General features: G+C 35.9%; 3 protein-coding genes across 3 annotated transcripts; 1 reads left to right on the top strand and 2 right to left on the bottom strand.

Moving 5' to 3' along the window:
* Positions 1 to 40: 40 nt before the first annotated feature.
* Positions 41 to 1,854, bottom strand: Yif1 (Yip1d-interacting factor 1). The gene is made up of 5 exons (XM_081974324.1): positions 1,586 to 1,854; positions 1,377 to 1,532; positions 1,031 to 1,248; positions 841 to 981; positions 41 to 781 (listed from the first exon to the last, which is right to left on the bottom strand). The coding sequence occupies exons 1-5, from the start codon at positions 1,617 to 1,619 to the stop codon at positions 194 to 196; spliced, it is 1,137 nt and encodes a 378-aa protein (XP_081830450.1). The 5' UTR covers positions 1,620 to 1,854; the 3' UTR covers positions 41 to 193.
* Positions 1,855 to 1,955: 101 nt separating this feature from the next.
* On the top strand, positions 1,956 to 5,395 carry CCT3 (chaperonin containing TCP1 subunit 3). Its single transcript, XM_081974323.1, has 5 exons — positions 1,956 to 2,113; positions 2,175 to 2,236; positions 3,550 to 4,381; positions 4,435 to 4,622; positions 4,702 to 5,395. Exons 1-5 carry the CDS (start codon positions 2,077 to 2,079, stop codon positions 5,233 to 5,235), a joined length of 1,653 nt encoding a protein of 550 aa, XP_081830449.1. The 5' UTR covers positions 1,956 to 2,076; the 3' UTR covers positions 5,236 to 5,395.
* A 1,380-nt stretch (positions 5,396 to 6,775) lies between these two features.
* LOC145725523 (uncharacterized) lies at positions 6,776 to 15,927 on the bottom strand. Its single transcript, XM_081974321.1, has 9 exons — positions 15,768 to 15,927; positions 13,007 to 13,079; positions 12,855 to 12,944; positions 12,322 to 12,533; positions 11,538 to 11,653; positions 10,934 to 11,209; positions 9,402 to 9,521; positions 9,159 to 9,343; positions 6,776 to 9,103 (listed from the first exon to the last, which is right to left on the bottom strand). Exons 1-9 carry the CDS (start codon positions 15,809 to 15,811, stop codon positions 6,968 to 6,970), a joined length of 3,252 nt encoding a protein of 1,083 aa, XP_081830447.1. The 5' UTR covers positions 15,812 to 15,927; the 3' UTR covers positions 6,776 to 6,967.
* Between the last annotated feature and the right edge of the window lie 728 nt (positions 15,928 to 16,655).

Here is a 16,655-nt window from a genome sequence, read left to right as displayed (position 1 = left end):
TATAATGTTAGGGGGCTAAAATTATAAATTAAGGAACCACTTATAAATATAAATCTTTTAATTACAAATATAAATTTGTTTATGACATTAAAATTTATACACACCCTTCAAATAAATATCAGTTTTTACGTTATTAATTGTTACCTAAACAGTTGAATTCAAAAAAAAAAATATAAAGTTTGCACAACAAATATTAAACTACAGTAGGCTGAGTCAAAGTGGCACCTGAAGGAACTAAATGAAATGACAACCACCAAGAGAGCACAATTTGTGCTCCAGCAACAAATAATAGAAAATACAGCCTCCTTTTATGACCTGTCATATTTTCAGAATCATAATAAGATTGTTCTTTACTGGCATGTTCTGACAGTACTTGTATTTTGAGACTGCGTACCAAAAAGAATGCCAAGGCTAAGTTTGTATAGATCAAAGCTGCATAAAAACCAGCTTTTCCTAACACTACACTTAACAGTATGCTGGTTATAGTGCCCACAAATTTGTAACCAGAATACGCCAACAGATCTAGAGTTTTTAAACTTGTCTTTACTTGCAGCATGTATAAAGTGAGAGAGTAAACTGCCAGCTCTATGATACACCATGCCAAAGCTGATGAAGCAGTAATTCCTATTTGTTCTGGACTGAATTTGTCTTGCATTCCTAGAACCAAACCAGCAACTAAAATGTAAGTCACATAAGCCATTGCAGGAATGTAAAGATCTGGTGCATTAATTTCATATCTGGGTTGTATTGGAACGTCTTGTTCATATTTAACCGACCAATCCTGAAACACAACAATATAAATGGATTTAAAATGCTTGTTAGATGCTATTTTGAACTTACTGAATGTGTAAAAGGAAAGAACAACAATGCCAGCTTGGACACAACATATTTAGTATCCACAGCAAAGTAATACTTTAACTTGCTCAGTGGCACATATTTTTCCATTTCCTGTTTAATTATGGTTTTGCCAGCACCTGCCAACTATAAACAACTTTCTCTATAAGCTTCTAAAAAAAGTTCACTTACAAACCTGTTGCCCATATTGCATGGCCATATCTTGAACAACTGGTTGTCCCAAGACTCCTAAGTTGGCAGCCATAGGGAAAGCATTTTGATATTGTGGAGGTTGAGGTCCTTGATGTGGAGTATTGAAATTGGGCCCAACATTGGGAGTGCCTTGATTAAATGCTGAGAAAGATGTTTGGGTTGGTTGTTGGGGAATATCAAATTGCTGCTGTTGTCCATAACCTTGAGAGACATAGGTAGGTAAAAAGAGTTGGGAAATATCATATTTACTATTAAATTGTGTGTTACTGGTAACAAAACAAAACCCTAATTTTCAACTGTAGCTATTATAATACTATTCCATTTTTTACCTTGTTGAAAACTATCTCCAATATTTGGTCCATCAGTATTTAGACCACCTATGTTAGGATATAAGTTTTGCTGAGGGGTTGGGCTAGGGCTATTGTAAGGATTATAGCCCATAGCATTAACGTCACTGACTCTTTTGACTTTTTTACCAAAAGTAGCTAAAATATAAACAGTTTTCCATTGTGACCTTTTAAAGTAAAGACAAATTTACCTTGTCGAGGACCAGCGTTGGCGTTGTAATTCATCTTGAAGCGGTCCCTTTTAACTAAGAATATACATAAATAGTGGTTTATTCAACGGTTGTAAGGTTTAACAACACTGAACAGTGAACAAAATACTTAATTATAATATTTAACATAAATATTGAGCAGAGAATGTAGAGATACAAAAATACAAACACGTCACCCTGTCCCTGTCTCCCTGTCACCCCTCAAATTTGAAATTTGAATTGAAGTAGTGTAGAGTAGAGTGCGAGTGTAGTAAACTTAACCTAACCTAAAAACTCAAACAGCCAAACCCAAACCAATCAAAAGGTTAATTACCAACCACCAATCACAAACGACGCATGGCAAAAAAAGTGACCATAAAGTGACACAGACAATGACAGCTGACGGTATAGCGCATTACTGACAGACAGAGTCAATCCCAAGAGATTTTTAACTCCCTACAAAAGCAAAACCTTGTGATTTAAAAAAAATTAAAATGTTTGGGGGTGGACGAGCTCCAATTTTAGTTCTGAGTAAGTAAAATTATAATTTCCTCTATTTCTTACCATTTTCTATTCATTGCGTTTCTTTCAGGCCAGAATACCAAAAGAGAATCCGGACGGAAAGTTCAGCTGGAGAACATAAACGCCGGAAAGGTGTGATTTTCACGTGTTTTCAAATTTTTCACTGAGAATCTGGTGGTTCTCTACAGTTCATTTCGTTTGTATTTTACTAAAAATGTAGTATCACCTCTTTATGTCTATTTAATCATGCAAAATTTGGTTTTATAAAAGTTAACCCTACTTTTTAAAGCACATCAATGGGATAATGAGAAAACTGCAACAGTTGGAGCAAAAATGTAATAACTATTGTAGCTACCAATAGTCTTGAAGCAAATGTCAGTTTTGTGGTATTTACTGCCTATAAGATTTACTGATTTTATAACATTTTAAATATCTTTGTTTTCAATTTTTTTTTGCTCATATGGTTTTTTATATACATTCTGGACATACAGAATAACAGAGTATTAATATTTCTACTCAATGTTCAGAGATTATGAGATGTTGATGTTAGTTAAGCATAAAAAATGCTTATCTAAAAATTACACTCCATAAGGAGTTTGTGTTTTTTTACATTTTGTGGTTGGTTTTCTGGTTTTAATGTATGCCTACAGAGTGTGTCAGAACTTTTTTAAGTTATACTTTGTTCAGTGACTTTTGCCAGAAAAGATTGTAAGTAAATTGCCAGAATCCTCTATGGCCATTTTGAAAGTACTAGAGACCCCTAAATGCTAGTGAGAACCTTCTTGTGGGTGTCAGAGGGTTATATAAGTGTCTTAAACTTTCCCTTAACTATTTTAAATTACAAAATGCCTTTAAAACCATTTTGAAAGATCCATAGATCTCTAAATGCTATTGAAAACCTTTTAAAAAGTGGTACTCTAGAACCATTTCGAATGTACCATAGAATTGTAAAAAATGCTATTGAAAATCTTGTAAAAAGTGCTAGAGCCTTCTATAGGTGTCTTTGACCTTTCCATAACTGTTTTAAATTGTCATAGGCCTCTAAGTTATTTTAAACATTCCTAGAATTGTTTTAAATTGCCAGAAGCCTGTAGGACCATTTTGAATGTTCTAGAAACCACTACAATCACCGACATACGTTTTTGCTGATGATTGTGACGTCAGAGGTCACCACTGAACAGACTATATGATTTTTTCCACTTTGTATTTTAAGTAGAAAATGTCCTATAGTCATAGGCACAATTTTCCTGCTAATTTTGTATATCCTATGATTTTGAATCTATGGAAATCTTCAGGAAACACATATTTATGATACAAAATGATTTTTTAGTCATCAGTTGCAAAAATTAAATGTTACATGCTGATTTTTGTATTTACTGCCCTTGTCCTTCATTTCCTTAACACTAATTACTAATACATTATTAACAAAATTTTTATACTTGCAGCAAATTGCCGATGTAATCCGAACATGCCTGGGACCACAAGCAATGTTAAAAATGCTTATGGACCCAATGGGTGGCATTGTAATGACCAACGACGGCAATGCTATTCTTCGAGAGATAACCGTGCAGCATCCTGCCGCCAAAAGTATGATCGAAATTGCCAGAACTCAAGACGAAGAAGTTGGCGATGGAACAACTTCAGTCATAGTTTTGGCTGGAGAAATGTTGGCTTCCGCCGAACAATTCTTGGGTCAACAAATCCATCCTACAGTAATCATCAGGCAGTATCGACAAGCTTTGGAGGATATAATAACTCTCCTTGAAGGGCCTTTGAGCGTGCCTATCGACAGAAACGATAAAGCGGCTCTTGGCAATGTCGTCAAAGGGTGCATCGGCACCAAATTCATCAGCAAATGGTCTGACTTGGCCGTTAACATTGCTTTGGACGCCGTTCAGACTGTCATGTTGGAAGAAAACGGTAGAACTGAGGTCGATATAAAGCGCTACGCCAAAGTGGAAAAAATCCCAGGAGGGTCAATTGAAGACTCTGAAATTTTGAGTGGCGTGATGCTGAATAAAGATGTGACTCATCCGAAAATGAGGCGCTACATTGAGAATCCCAGGATCGTTTTGCTGGATTGTTCATTGGAATATAGAAAGGGCGAATCTCAAACCAATGTAGAAATCACGTCGGAGGGGGATTTCACTAGAATGTTGGAGCTAGAAGAAGAATTTGTTAGGAGACAGTGCGAAGATATAATTGCACTAAAACCGGACGTAGTGATTACTGAAAAAGGAGTCTCAGACTTGGCGCAACACTTTTTACTTAAAGCTGGTAGGTTTTAGTGTTTTCGATGAAATTTTTGCTATTAATGATGTTTAACTTAGGAATCAGCGCTATTCGCAGATTGAGAAAGTCAGACAACAACAGGGTAGCCCGTGCTTGCGGTGGCACCGTGGTCAACCGAACTGAAGAATTGCAAGAGTCCGATGTTGGAACTGGGGCTGGTCTCTTTGAAATCAAAAAGTTGGGCGATGAATATTTTTGTTTCATCACAAAATGTAAAAATCCTAAGGTAAGCATACATATTTATTTACACAGGGTATTCAAATCACCCATTTTTCATCAGCATATCATAACATAAAAACTTATAGGCTTGCACGATTGTTCTGCGAGGAGCAAGCAAGGACATCCTAAACGAAACCGAGAGAAACCTTCAAGACGCTCTACAAGTGGCCCGTAACATCGTACTATCTCCCCGTTTGGTTCCGGGTGGGGGCGCAATAGAAATGGCCGTGGCTCAACGTCTATTGCAAAAAGCCACTCATGGACCGTACCGTGCGCTGGCGCACGCGCTTGAAATAATTCCTCGTACTTTGGCACAAAACTGTGGCGCCAACACCATTAAAACTTTGACGGCGTTGCGTGCCAAACACGCTAATCACACCGACCCGAATGTGCCCTGTACGTGGGGTATTGACGGTGAGTCTGGAGAGCTGGTCGAACAGAAGGAGAAGGGATTGTGGGAGCCGTTGGCCGTTAAATTGCAAACCTATAAAACGGCAATTGAGACAGCAATTTTGTTGTTGCGTATCGATGATATTGTGTCTGGATCGAAGAAGAAGGATAAGGAGGGACAGACTCCTGCTCAGGCTGCCTCCGCAGAACCTGCATCCATGCAAGAGTGAGAGTGTTAGTTTCTTAATTTTGCAACTTTTTTCATGTCTCTCGTTTTTTTTGCCAGCTGTTCGTATCATTTCTAATCTACTTTTTTAACGCCTTCATTAGTTTGATTCACAATTTATATATTCGTAACAATGATAACAATACACGTAATTGTTAGTACTATTTGAACTTTTTGATGTTTACCTACCTTAATACGCGTAGGTTCAACAAGAATAAAACAGTAGAATTGTTTATTTCGGTTACCAGATAAAATAGGTAAGTACCAAATAATAGTACTACGATTTTAAGTTCTAATCGATTTTTATACCTTCACCGATTTTTGTCATAGAAAGTGAAAAAAAAAACCTTATTTTTTTTTCAATATCAATCAAGAAATGTAAACGAATTTCTACTTTTCTAAAAATACTTTCTAACATTCTTTGAACATTTCTTCTAATTTTGGTTTGTAGAAAAATAGCAATGGTATATAAACTTTGTAAAGCGAAGTAGTAAGTCCATTTTCTCAAAGTGGTGTTGAAAGCAAATTTAAAGAAAAGGAAAGTAACACAAAGCCTTCTCCATGACAATAACAAAAATGAAAATGTTAAATTACAATCCCCTTAACTAAGGGTCGTCCTGACCAAATGTGTTCTCTTGTTTAATTAACTGATTTATATTGTTAGCCATTATGGCTGTAATTTTAAGGTTTCTTTTTCTCCAGATAGGGGTAAGTATTGTTACTCTACAATTGTTTTTTGATTACTTAGTTTTGAGTTTTCTTACCCCCAGAAAGTTTTTTCAAATCTGGGTTTTACTGTCTCCCCCATGTAAAAAGACAGCCGACGCCCCTTTCACCGTACTATAAGGTACGTTCCACGTTATTTATAAGCATTCTTTGTTAGACTTTACCTTTTAGCTCCTGATGATGGGTATTTCTATAACCCAACTAGTTGAGCCCGTCTTTATTCACCTTTTGGGATAATAAAAGTTTTGTGGAGAAGGCTTTATGTTACTTTCCCTTTAAATATAAACTTTGATTTAAATTACCAAAAATCTTTAGAGTCATTTTGAAAGTGCCAGAGACCTCTAAATGCTACTGACAACCTTCTAAAAATGCCAGAAGCTTCTACAAGTGTCTTAAACCTTCCTGTTGTGCTTTAAATTGTCAGAGGCCTCTAGGATCGTTTTGAGTGTGCCAAAGAGTTCTAAATGCTACTGAAAAGTTCCAGAGCTTTCTATGACTGTCTTAAACTTTCCCAGAACTGTTTTAAATTGCCAGAGGCTTCTAGGACCATTTTGAAAGTTCTATAGACCTCTAAATGCTATTGAGAACCGTCTAAAGCTTCCAGATCCATTAAGAAAGTGCCAGGTGCCAACGGCTTCTAGAATCATGTTGAAATTTACCGGATTTACCTATTTAGATTAGTTTTAATTTGACTGTGACATTTTGCATATGACCTGTCACAGTCAAAGCATGATTTAGCTTAAGTAAGACCTAGGGCGCTTTTAAATACATCGGGAATTAATTAAATTAGCCTTTTCTAGTAATAACTACTACTAGCACTGCTTAGAATCCATTTGTAATAAATTATTTGGTAGGTACTACAATAATGTTAAAAAAGTTAAGTGGACGTTACACATATTATTATTAACCTCTATTATTAAATAAATACTTAACTAACTAATTAGTACATAAGATTAAAATTCAAAACTTAACATAGCAACTCAAAACTGGTCTATTATCAACAAATCCTTTTAGTGACTAATGTTACTTTCATGCATCATCTCATCTCTCGAATTCTCAATAATTTGTCGTCTCACTTCTGTAAGTTGCTTCAAAAAAACACTAGGACTACAAGTTGGGGTTCTGTGCCTTTTATGGGTTTTCCTCGGCAAACTGCCATAATCTGAAAATGTCGCAGGTTGACTCTCCAAGCTGGAGAACTCTTCCACGTGACTCAAATCCCACGGATTGTATCTCAGCCCGGAGCACATTTCATCTTTAAACAAATCTTCGGATGTGAGGCTGACGTGTCTGGAACGTGGTGTTTGGTCGATTTTCTCTTGCAGTCTTTTACAGGAATCTTCCAGTAGAGCTTCGTATTTGTTCGCCACGTTGTGGGACCAAATGGACGTTTGCGATGAGGTGTTTGCCACTGAAGCTGGGGTAGTTTGGGTGCTTTTTTGCGTGCCTGATTCCAAACTGTTGTGTAATCCACTGATGTCGTTTAAAGTCACTTGGATGTCAAACTCATCTAGGTGGGGCTGGTGGCATTGCACTCTTTCGAAGTTTCGGGTTTCCGCTAAATTTGACATGAGTACTTTGGCTTCTTGCAGAAATTCCTTCATGGCTTCCATTAGTCGTTCATTTTTTTGTCTACGTGGTTTTTTATTCCGTTGGACTTTCTTTTCATTTGAAACGAAATAGTCTGGGGGAATGCTTGTTCGTTCATCCTCGGACTCTTTGCAACTGCTGCCACTTGAGGTGGAAAGTGTTTGGGTGCTACAATAATGCACTTCTGGTTTGAAACTCGTTGGGGTGTGTAAGTAGTTGGTTTGTCTGGATCTGTCAGCCTCGGCAAGTTTAGGACAAAAATCTGGGAGCAAATTACATTGGTCTGGATTGGTTGTTTGCAAAATACTTTGAGGTGCTAGCGCTGCTAAAACTTTAATACTGGTAAGACGATCCTTATAATCAGGTACTGTACGCACGTCAGCGATGCAAGAGTAAACAGTAGTTGATGGGATGTAGTAGGCGGTTTCGAGGGTTGGAGCCTGCAAATGAATGCAGTCAGGTTGCACCAATTTTTTTTCTTCCAATGAATTATGATTGCTGATTAAGTCTGGAGTCGGGAAAGACACGAGGCTATTTCGGGGACTTTCCAAACTATCATCGGACTGGTTTAAGTAGTTGTGGGATATGTTGATATTTACAGCTTCGGTGAAAATGGGATTTTTTTCTGCAAGCAAGTATTTAGTGAACGACACGCTACTTTTATCTTCACTGGAATTAGTTTGGCTTCCGCAACTTCTTGTAAAATGTAGTGAGTTTTGCAGTGCTGCCTTATCAAACTGATTGAGGAGTGTGCAAGTCACTTCAGCATCTTGAAGAGGACTCGGTGGTACTGGTTCTGTAAACGCATCTTGCACTTCTCCTAGCTCAGACTTTAAATCCGTACAGTCTGTAGCGACTTCTTTGACCCTCAAAACTGGAAACAACTCAGTTTGAGTCTCTTGATTTTTGCTTCTATGGGCTTTTAAGGCTTTATGCGTTAGTTCACGCAATCTATTTCTAGCATTACTGCATATGGACAGCTCCTTATTAACAGTTGGAGCTAAGTTTTCTGTAGAAGTTCCCACGTCGAGCTTCTTTACTTTATTATACAATCGGCTTGTTACGGCGGCTACAATTTGAGCTCTGGGTTTAGAACTTTGAACCACACTTGGAGGTTTCGGTTTGTTTCTCAAACCTGACACTTCGGTGCTCACACCTTTTTCTATGAGATTCTTGGCGGGTGGAGGCAAAAGCTTGCGCTGAGTAATACTTTTTAGTAGTGGAACGTTTTTATTTATTGCTTGTCGTTTTAGTGAGAGTGCCGTTTGTTTAGGGTGCACTGAGGGCGACCCCGAACTGCCGCTGGAAAGTCTTCGAGCTGAGCTACCCGAGGAAGATGTTCTAGTTTTGCTATCTTCTTTATGTGATTGTAAGGACTCCTGTGAACTGAAGGATTTTGATTTATCCGTATCCACGCTGTTGGAGCGATAAATTGCTTTCAGTTTAGTCGGAGTTTCGGACACGGTGCTTTGGACGTTCATCGTAGGGATTAAGGTTTCTGTCAGTGAATTGGTGGCCTCAGTGTGATTGTCGATTTTTTCTTGTAGGGGATGGTTCTGTACAAATCAACACAATTACAATTTTTGAAGAAGGTTACACAGAGTGATTTACCTGGTTTGATGCGGAGGACAGCATTAAAAGCGCACGTAATCGAGCAATTTCCAATCTCAACTCCCTGATGATGCCCTCCTTAGAGTCTTCCACGATTACCGGTTTGTATACAATATGTTTGGCCCTCTGTCCAAAACGAAGCGTGTTAACCGTTTCGCTGTAGTACAGATTGGACGGTGAAACGGCTGGACAAAACAAAATTACTATTTAGCAGTGAAAACAGTTTGGAAATAAAAATCTTACTAGCAATCATAACAGTGTTTGAGTTGCCTTGCAAAGTGTCCTTTAGAAGCCATGTCAGGACCGAGTCACGGTATGGGACAAATTTATTTCTTGGATTGGACAAAATTTTTGAATGGTCCGCTGAAATTAAAATTTGATTTTAAATAGATTGTAGAAACCTAATAATAATTAATATGATAGTGTTTATCAGGGTTTTTCTAATGTCAAATTAATGGTAATTTGTATGTTTTTAACAGTAATTTGATCAGGCTCTATCATAACAAAGCTCAATTTTGAAAATTTTGATTTTCCCATAACTTTGTTACCGTCTTATGACACTTTTAATAAGTTTTCCAAAAGGTTGCTTGAGGACTATTAATGAAAGGTAATGTTAGCTTTTAAAAGAATATTGTTAAACTGGTAAACTACTTACTGAAAGTGGAATCGATTGGAAATCACTTCACACCGATAAAACTGATAAACCAACTATAGAAAAGACACGTCTGAAATGGACTCGGAAGAAAGTCGACGAGCCGACGACCAAGATATTTAGATCTAAAAATTCGGTCCAGAAATAATACGTCTGCATTTGTGATGCGACACTTTTCAGAGGCGACGCGAATCTTATTTCGTTTCGATTTCCGTTCTATTTTCTTTACTGTACCACTTGAATACAGTTTACGTACAAGAATGAACTAATCAATCATTGTAATAAAAAAAATATTAGCTATACACCTTAACAAATCTACATCGTTTAAATAATAAAAAATTGGCGCCACTGACTTCTTTAATGAAAACTGCACTGGAGTCCGTGAAGACGCTTTTACAGATAAAAATAACTTTGTGTATTGGAATTTGGGTTAGAAAAAGAGTTGAATTTCCTTTCATTAATTTGACTGGATGTTATGATTGAATTAATATCAAGATTTTAGACTTTTGTAAACTATAAGCACCTATACACATACCACCTCTTCTATACATACGGATTAGTACTTACTTGTATAAGATAGTATTTACCAAAGTTAAGTAACTTATTTTTGAGATACATGATAATCAAAATATATGTTTTTCTATAAAAGTGTCAGAACAGCTCGTTAACCTAACCTACATGGTGGTCCAAATTGATTGGAGGATAATTTAAGGGTGAAAAATTGTTGTATGTGAATTAAACTGTATTAAATTGTAGTCGAAAAGTGTCCTCTAGCGGAGCTAGCAAACCCTAAAATTGATCCAAAAAAACCGAATTTAATAAATTATTCTTTATTTGAATTTTGTATAAATCACACAGTTTACATTTTGTTCATCACTAAGCGGCGGCGCATTCACCAAGTGTTAAGAAGATAATGTTTTGCCTAAAACTGTGTCAGTCTCTTCTAAGCGTTCTTATATAGTGTTTTTTGTAATAAATGAATATATTTAATACCTTTTCTACATTAAGAACTACTGTACTCTGTACTGTGTATTTCTGTAGTATTAAAAGTGAAGAAGATTCAGTTAATGTTAGTAACAAAATGGCAACATCTATCTTTTTCAAACAGAACTGAATAACTCACCTAACGCTGATATAACAGTACCCAAAGCGACTAGACTTTTATTGATGTTGGCACCCTCTCGAAACCGATTCGGACCGTAACAACGACTTCCCGCCCTTTCGTTTCCCGCTAAATCCAAAAGATGAAGTGTGACCCCGTCGCAGCTGATCGAAAACACCGAATGACTCCTGCTGGAACACGAATTGGTAGTAGTAGAACCGACTCGGCGCTTTTTAGTTCCAGATTCCAAACGTTCCAACAACTGGCAATCGGTGGTTACCACATGCTGAGAGAGACCTGTATTAAAGGATCAAAATTTGTTTAGTTTTGGTTGTTGTAGCTTAATTAGTAGTGCAAAACAAACGTTAGAATGTTATTATAGTAAAAAAAATAACAACACAAATTGGCATGTAAAATTGTCAAATCAACAATTATTATTGTTATTCATGTCGTTTTATTCATAGCGTCAAGCAATGTTAAACAAAAATTATACACATAAGCATGCATGATTGAAACTAAAATTACATCATTGTGTGTACTAGTGACTTGTTAATATCAACTGTAGGTTCTGGTTAATGAAAGTTAATAATCAATTATTTTCAAATTAAAATATAATTTGAAATACCTTCAACGTAGGGTCCTTTTTTTGGATGTTCCCTAACTTTTAAATGTCTACCTTCTCCGTGTTTTTCATCGCTAGTAAGCAAGTCTGCCACTTTTTCATTGTAAATTTCGAAATAGCTGTAACAAAAAATACACTTTTTCCTAAAATGCTAAGTAGTTTGACTAGAATTTTTTGTCAAATTTCGGTTTATAACGGATTACTTCAATTTTTTGCAACTCTGAATATTATGAAATTACAGAATTATCGTTATAACAATGTTTTTCCAAAAATATTGGTGATGGTTTTAAATAAAACATACCACTTTTATATCCTCTTCGATGCTACTTATTCCAAATAATACAGATAAATATTCGATCAAGTAACTTAATCGCGTGCTATCGAAAAATACGTGCACCAAAAGCACGGAACGGAAAACACACTTAATCACGTCGAATCCCATTTAAAACTGAACTCAATTTCATGAGTTTTTACACGGTTCCCGACCATTTCCCATCACCATTTGTTATTCCAAGTTCAATTCATCCATCAAAGAGAATTGCGAGGATTAACTGTTTTTTTTCCTAGTTTCGTTAATAACAATCACTATAGAGTTTATCCAGTTACCGTGTGTATACAGGGTGGTTTATAATTGAAAATTATTGTGTAAAATAATCAGTTACACACAACTGGTATGTTTCCCACTCTCACATAAGATTGTAATAATTGCATGCACTGATTAACTGAAATATTGATCTGTTGGTGAATCTATAAATGTGGGATATTACACATTATCTAACGTTCTTACCTAACAGAAATTTTGACTGCTTCCTCAGTCAAAGAGCCTCCTTCAAAATATTTAAAAATCCTCTTACACAATCTGGGAGTTAGTCCGGGATCGTGTGCATTTCCCATCATGGTGTAGGTTTTTCCTGATGATGTCTGTCCGTAAGCCAACACGCACGCATGTTGGCGATTCTTCAAGGAGGTACCGACTAGGTTTTCCACCGTTTCGAAAATCTACAAAAATAAATATCGTACAGTTTCCGTAAATTTTATTGCTGTTTATAGATGCGTGTGCCCCTTTTTGGTGAGTTTTACGATGCCTGTTCCTATAAAACTGCAACGGTGTCATGATTTCTAGAGTTCGGGACAACTGTTGTTTCTATAATTATTATGTATTATTGTTCTGTTACTTCCTGATGACACGTCAAAGAGAAACTTTTCGTTTTGGCATATTTATAAAAATAACCAATATTTGATATAGATGAGTAGGTTATTTTTTACTTTAAAAGGGATTCACTGTCGTTATGGTGAAGTATTACTATACTTTGTACTCACTTGGTCCTGGTTAACTTCTTCATTGTAGCAATAATCAAAAGCAAAACGGCGTACTCTTTTCCTGCTGTCACCTTTATGTTGTTCCGGAACCTGAAATTTCGTAAAAAGTGAACAAATAAAGCGGAAAAGATATACAACAAAGCCAATTATACCTTGATATTGGTGACTGCAATGTGGCTGCCATTTTCTACCGTAACGACATTTTCGCTACCGTTTTGCTTCTCTCTGAAATGCAATAATGTAATTTTGGTTGCAGTTCTGCTAAAAGTTTAGTTACATGACCCTCATGGTAAGTTCACATGTGCAATATTTGCGTAGATCTCAGCAGAAAGCTGCTTTTTTTTTACCAATACTGCACATGTGGATTTACCATAATTTAACTTCTGACTTCTCCAACAAGCTGAACTGCATTATTGAATGGTCGTGAACAAAATGATGAAGATGAAAAATTTTATAAAAGGAGTCAATTTGAAAATTTAAAAATAACGAACAAGGGTATTATAAATTATAATCAGGATTGCCAGATTCGTCGACTCGATTTTCCCAGTCAAAATATCAAAATTTTATAGATTATAATATTTTCAGAGTTTTAATACATTTCATCGATCAATCTCTCTATTCTCAGCTTTTTCCAAATGCTTCTATTTCTTTAAAGATGCCAAGTGTCCTTATTTGACACGTGCTAACTTGGTTACTATGACAGCTAGAAGATTCGTTGATACGTCAAAATTTTGACCGAGGTTTAACTCAACACGATTTTCTTTTAAAAATTACAAATAACCGAGATATTTGATCGGGAATAGGGCAGTGCCAGTGTACAAGCTCTTTAAAGATGTCAAAATTTGACAGGTCCTATATTGATTCCTAAGAAAGCTAGGAGGTTCGTTCAAACGTCAAAATGTAGCTCAAAGAGTTTTTATGAAAAATACACTAATAACTGAGAAAACTAGAAACACTGTTGTGCACGCCAAACCAAAATACAAAAGTTTAGTATACCTACTTACTCTCCCATCAAAGGTTTTTGAAGATATAGTGTGCGTTCCTCATAAACCCAAACTGTTCGAAAAAGGTTCTTGTCACTCTTTCCGTTTTCTTCAAACTGTAATTTTTCTTCTGTTTCTTTAGAAATTAAAGGTGCATGCTAATTTCGTTACTGTCAGCCACACATTTCGGTAAAAACGTCAAAATATAAAAAAAATACCAATAACCGAGTTATTTGACACGAAATATAACAGTATGGATGAGTATAACTGTATTAGAAATATTAAAGGTATCACATTTGACAGCTTCTAACTTGGTTCCTTTGACAGTTAGGAGGTTCGCTCAAACGTCAAAATGTAGCTCGTAATTTTGACATTCTTTTAAGCTCAATTTCTTTCAAAAATTATAAATAACCAAGATTGATCGGAAATAAAGCAGTGTAAATAGGGTCGTCTACTATAATAGTGAAATTTAAGGTTCAAAATATAAACTTATGCCCAATTGCATTTAAGGACACCTTAGGTTAGGTTTTAATTTGACTGTGACTTTGTGCACGTGATCTGTCACAGTCAAATCACAACTTAGCCTAGATGAACCTTAGGGTGCCCTTAAAAACGTCGGTGCAATCTGCCATTAATACAGTTTTATGCGTTATGATGTGCTATTAAGTCTTGCTTTTCATTTTTAGCTTAAATAAAATGAGCCTGGCACGATTCCCGGTGACGTAATTAGAGACTCTTTAATTCGGACGCAAATTATTCATTTTTTGTAACCAGTGCATTGTTGCCAAAGTTATTAATCACTTATTGCCTAAATGATATGTCTTGTATCAATCAACTAATGTTTGTTAATTTGATGGGTGTGAGTCTAATGAGAGCTAAACAAGATAATGAAAAGCGCCACCTTGTGTAGTAAAGTGACACTGCCCTTGGCGACAACAAAATACCGCCACCGGAAGTGCGTTGGGCTTTTTTGTTTGTACATCTATTTTCGAGGTGCCTCTTTCACTCGAAATAACCCCGCAACGGTGCGCTCCCAACTTATCATAATATTTTTGAAGACCAGAGGAAAACGGATCTTCCCAAAGAACTTCGGCTAATGTCCGTTCTAAATTTATAAAAATATCGACGTTTAGGCTGTTGTAGGTGGGTGTCACTCAGTCAGTCAAAATATAATGAATGACCCTAAGCCACAAAGTTAGGTTTATTTACATATTTCACAACGACAATAGATGGTCGGCTTTTTTTTGAAGTTTTTCTTCAACAAAGTTGTATTATTTTTAACTTGTTTACTTACCTGTTTGGTTTTCTTATATTTTACATCCGGGTTACTTTAAATATAGTTGTTAATTATTTCAGATACAAGATTCTTATAAGGTCTATAGTGAGTATATGGCCGCCAAAATTTCCAGACTTAAATCCGCACATTTTTTTCTTTGCGAATATACCACTCAAGTAAACTATATTTTAGGGAATCGTAAATCATAGCACTGGATTTTTTAAATGACTCAAATGTATCACTCATTAGGGTAAAAAATCTTCCTAGAAGGACTAGGATTACACAAATAATGTGTATCCAGAAAAAAAACTTTTTTTGGGTATAATACATGAAACCACGTCCAACCAACTTAAAAACATTATTGTTTACCGTTTTTGTGCAATTTTATAGAAAAATGTGAAATGAAACATTATAGTGATCTTTCTTCTGTCTTACAAAAAACATGACTTAATTAGAAACAAAACAAACCACTGTTACAAATAAATCAGTGAATTTGAACAAAGAATAACGAAATACCACCTATAACACTGGAAGTAACATCAAAAAAATAGATTGGTTCTCCAAAAAGATTGCAAAATCAATCATTGCCACACATCGCTTTCAATATATAGATTTGCCCCAATAACACACGCAATTAGTGAATGGTCTTCTTACCTTTGTGACAGAGGCCTAACCCGAACAATCACTTTCAATCTCATTGTGGCAAGAAACCACAAACATGAATGTATCAGTTTTAATGAGCTCTAACAACTAAACAAAATACATGAAAGTTGCGGTGTGCCCGATCATTGGCAAAAACAACTGACTTTAACAGACTGGTCCAGATGCTCGACTCCGTCTTAGTTATACGCTCATTTCATATGTTCTAAATTTAGTTGTCTGTTTGAAAGTTTAAGGTTTAAGACGGGGCGGGTAAAGGTGCTTGGATGTTGTTTTAAAAGAAAAGGGTGTGCAGGAATACGTAAATATAATGGATTTACAGGATATAATAATCCTAAAAATTGACTTGTACTTCAGTACTTTAATATCCGAATATGTAAAAAAATCAATATTTTTACAAAGTATCGATACTTTTTATAAATAACTCCAGCGCTTGACAATCACGTTCTTCTTTAGTTTTGTGCTCTTATAGTGTCAACTGACAATACATTATTTGATTATTTCCAGTCCAATCCGTCGGAAATGCATTTTTCTTCATTTTCATTGAAAGTATGTTCAGGCCAACTAGCTGCGTGTGAAAAGTCCACCAACTGTCAAGTAAAAGATGCTTTTAGTTTTGGGATATCTCCTCAAAAAATGTTCAGTTTTTCCGGATATCTTCGGAAGTACATAATTGGAAAATCAAAATTTTTAAAACTTTCCAAGATCCCAATGGTGAAGGTCGAATTTGAATCACCCTGTATATAGATTGGTTGACCTAAGACAACCTCAATAGACTTATTATTGCTTATGTAAAAATATCTTAATAGCCGCAGAGAGGTGCTACATTTAAAAGTTGGTAACATCGGTGCTAGGCGCCATTCCTCTTGTCTCCAATATTAA

The sequence above is a fragment of the Ips typographus genome, linkage group LG2, assembly GCF_016097725.1.
Source record: "Ips typographus isolate SLU linkage group LG2, UJ_Ityp_2.0, whole genome shotgun sequence".
Classification (NCBI taxonomy): domain Eukaryota; kingdom Metazoa; phylum Arthropoda; class Insecta; order Coleoptera; family Curculionidae; genus Ips; species Ips typographus.
Note: the sequence above shows the minus strand (reverse complement) of the source record. Positions and strands in the feature narration are given on the sequence as shown.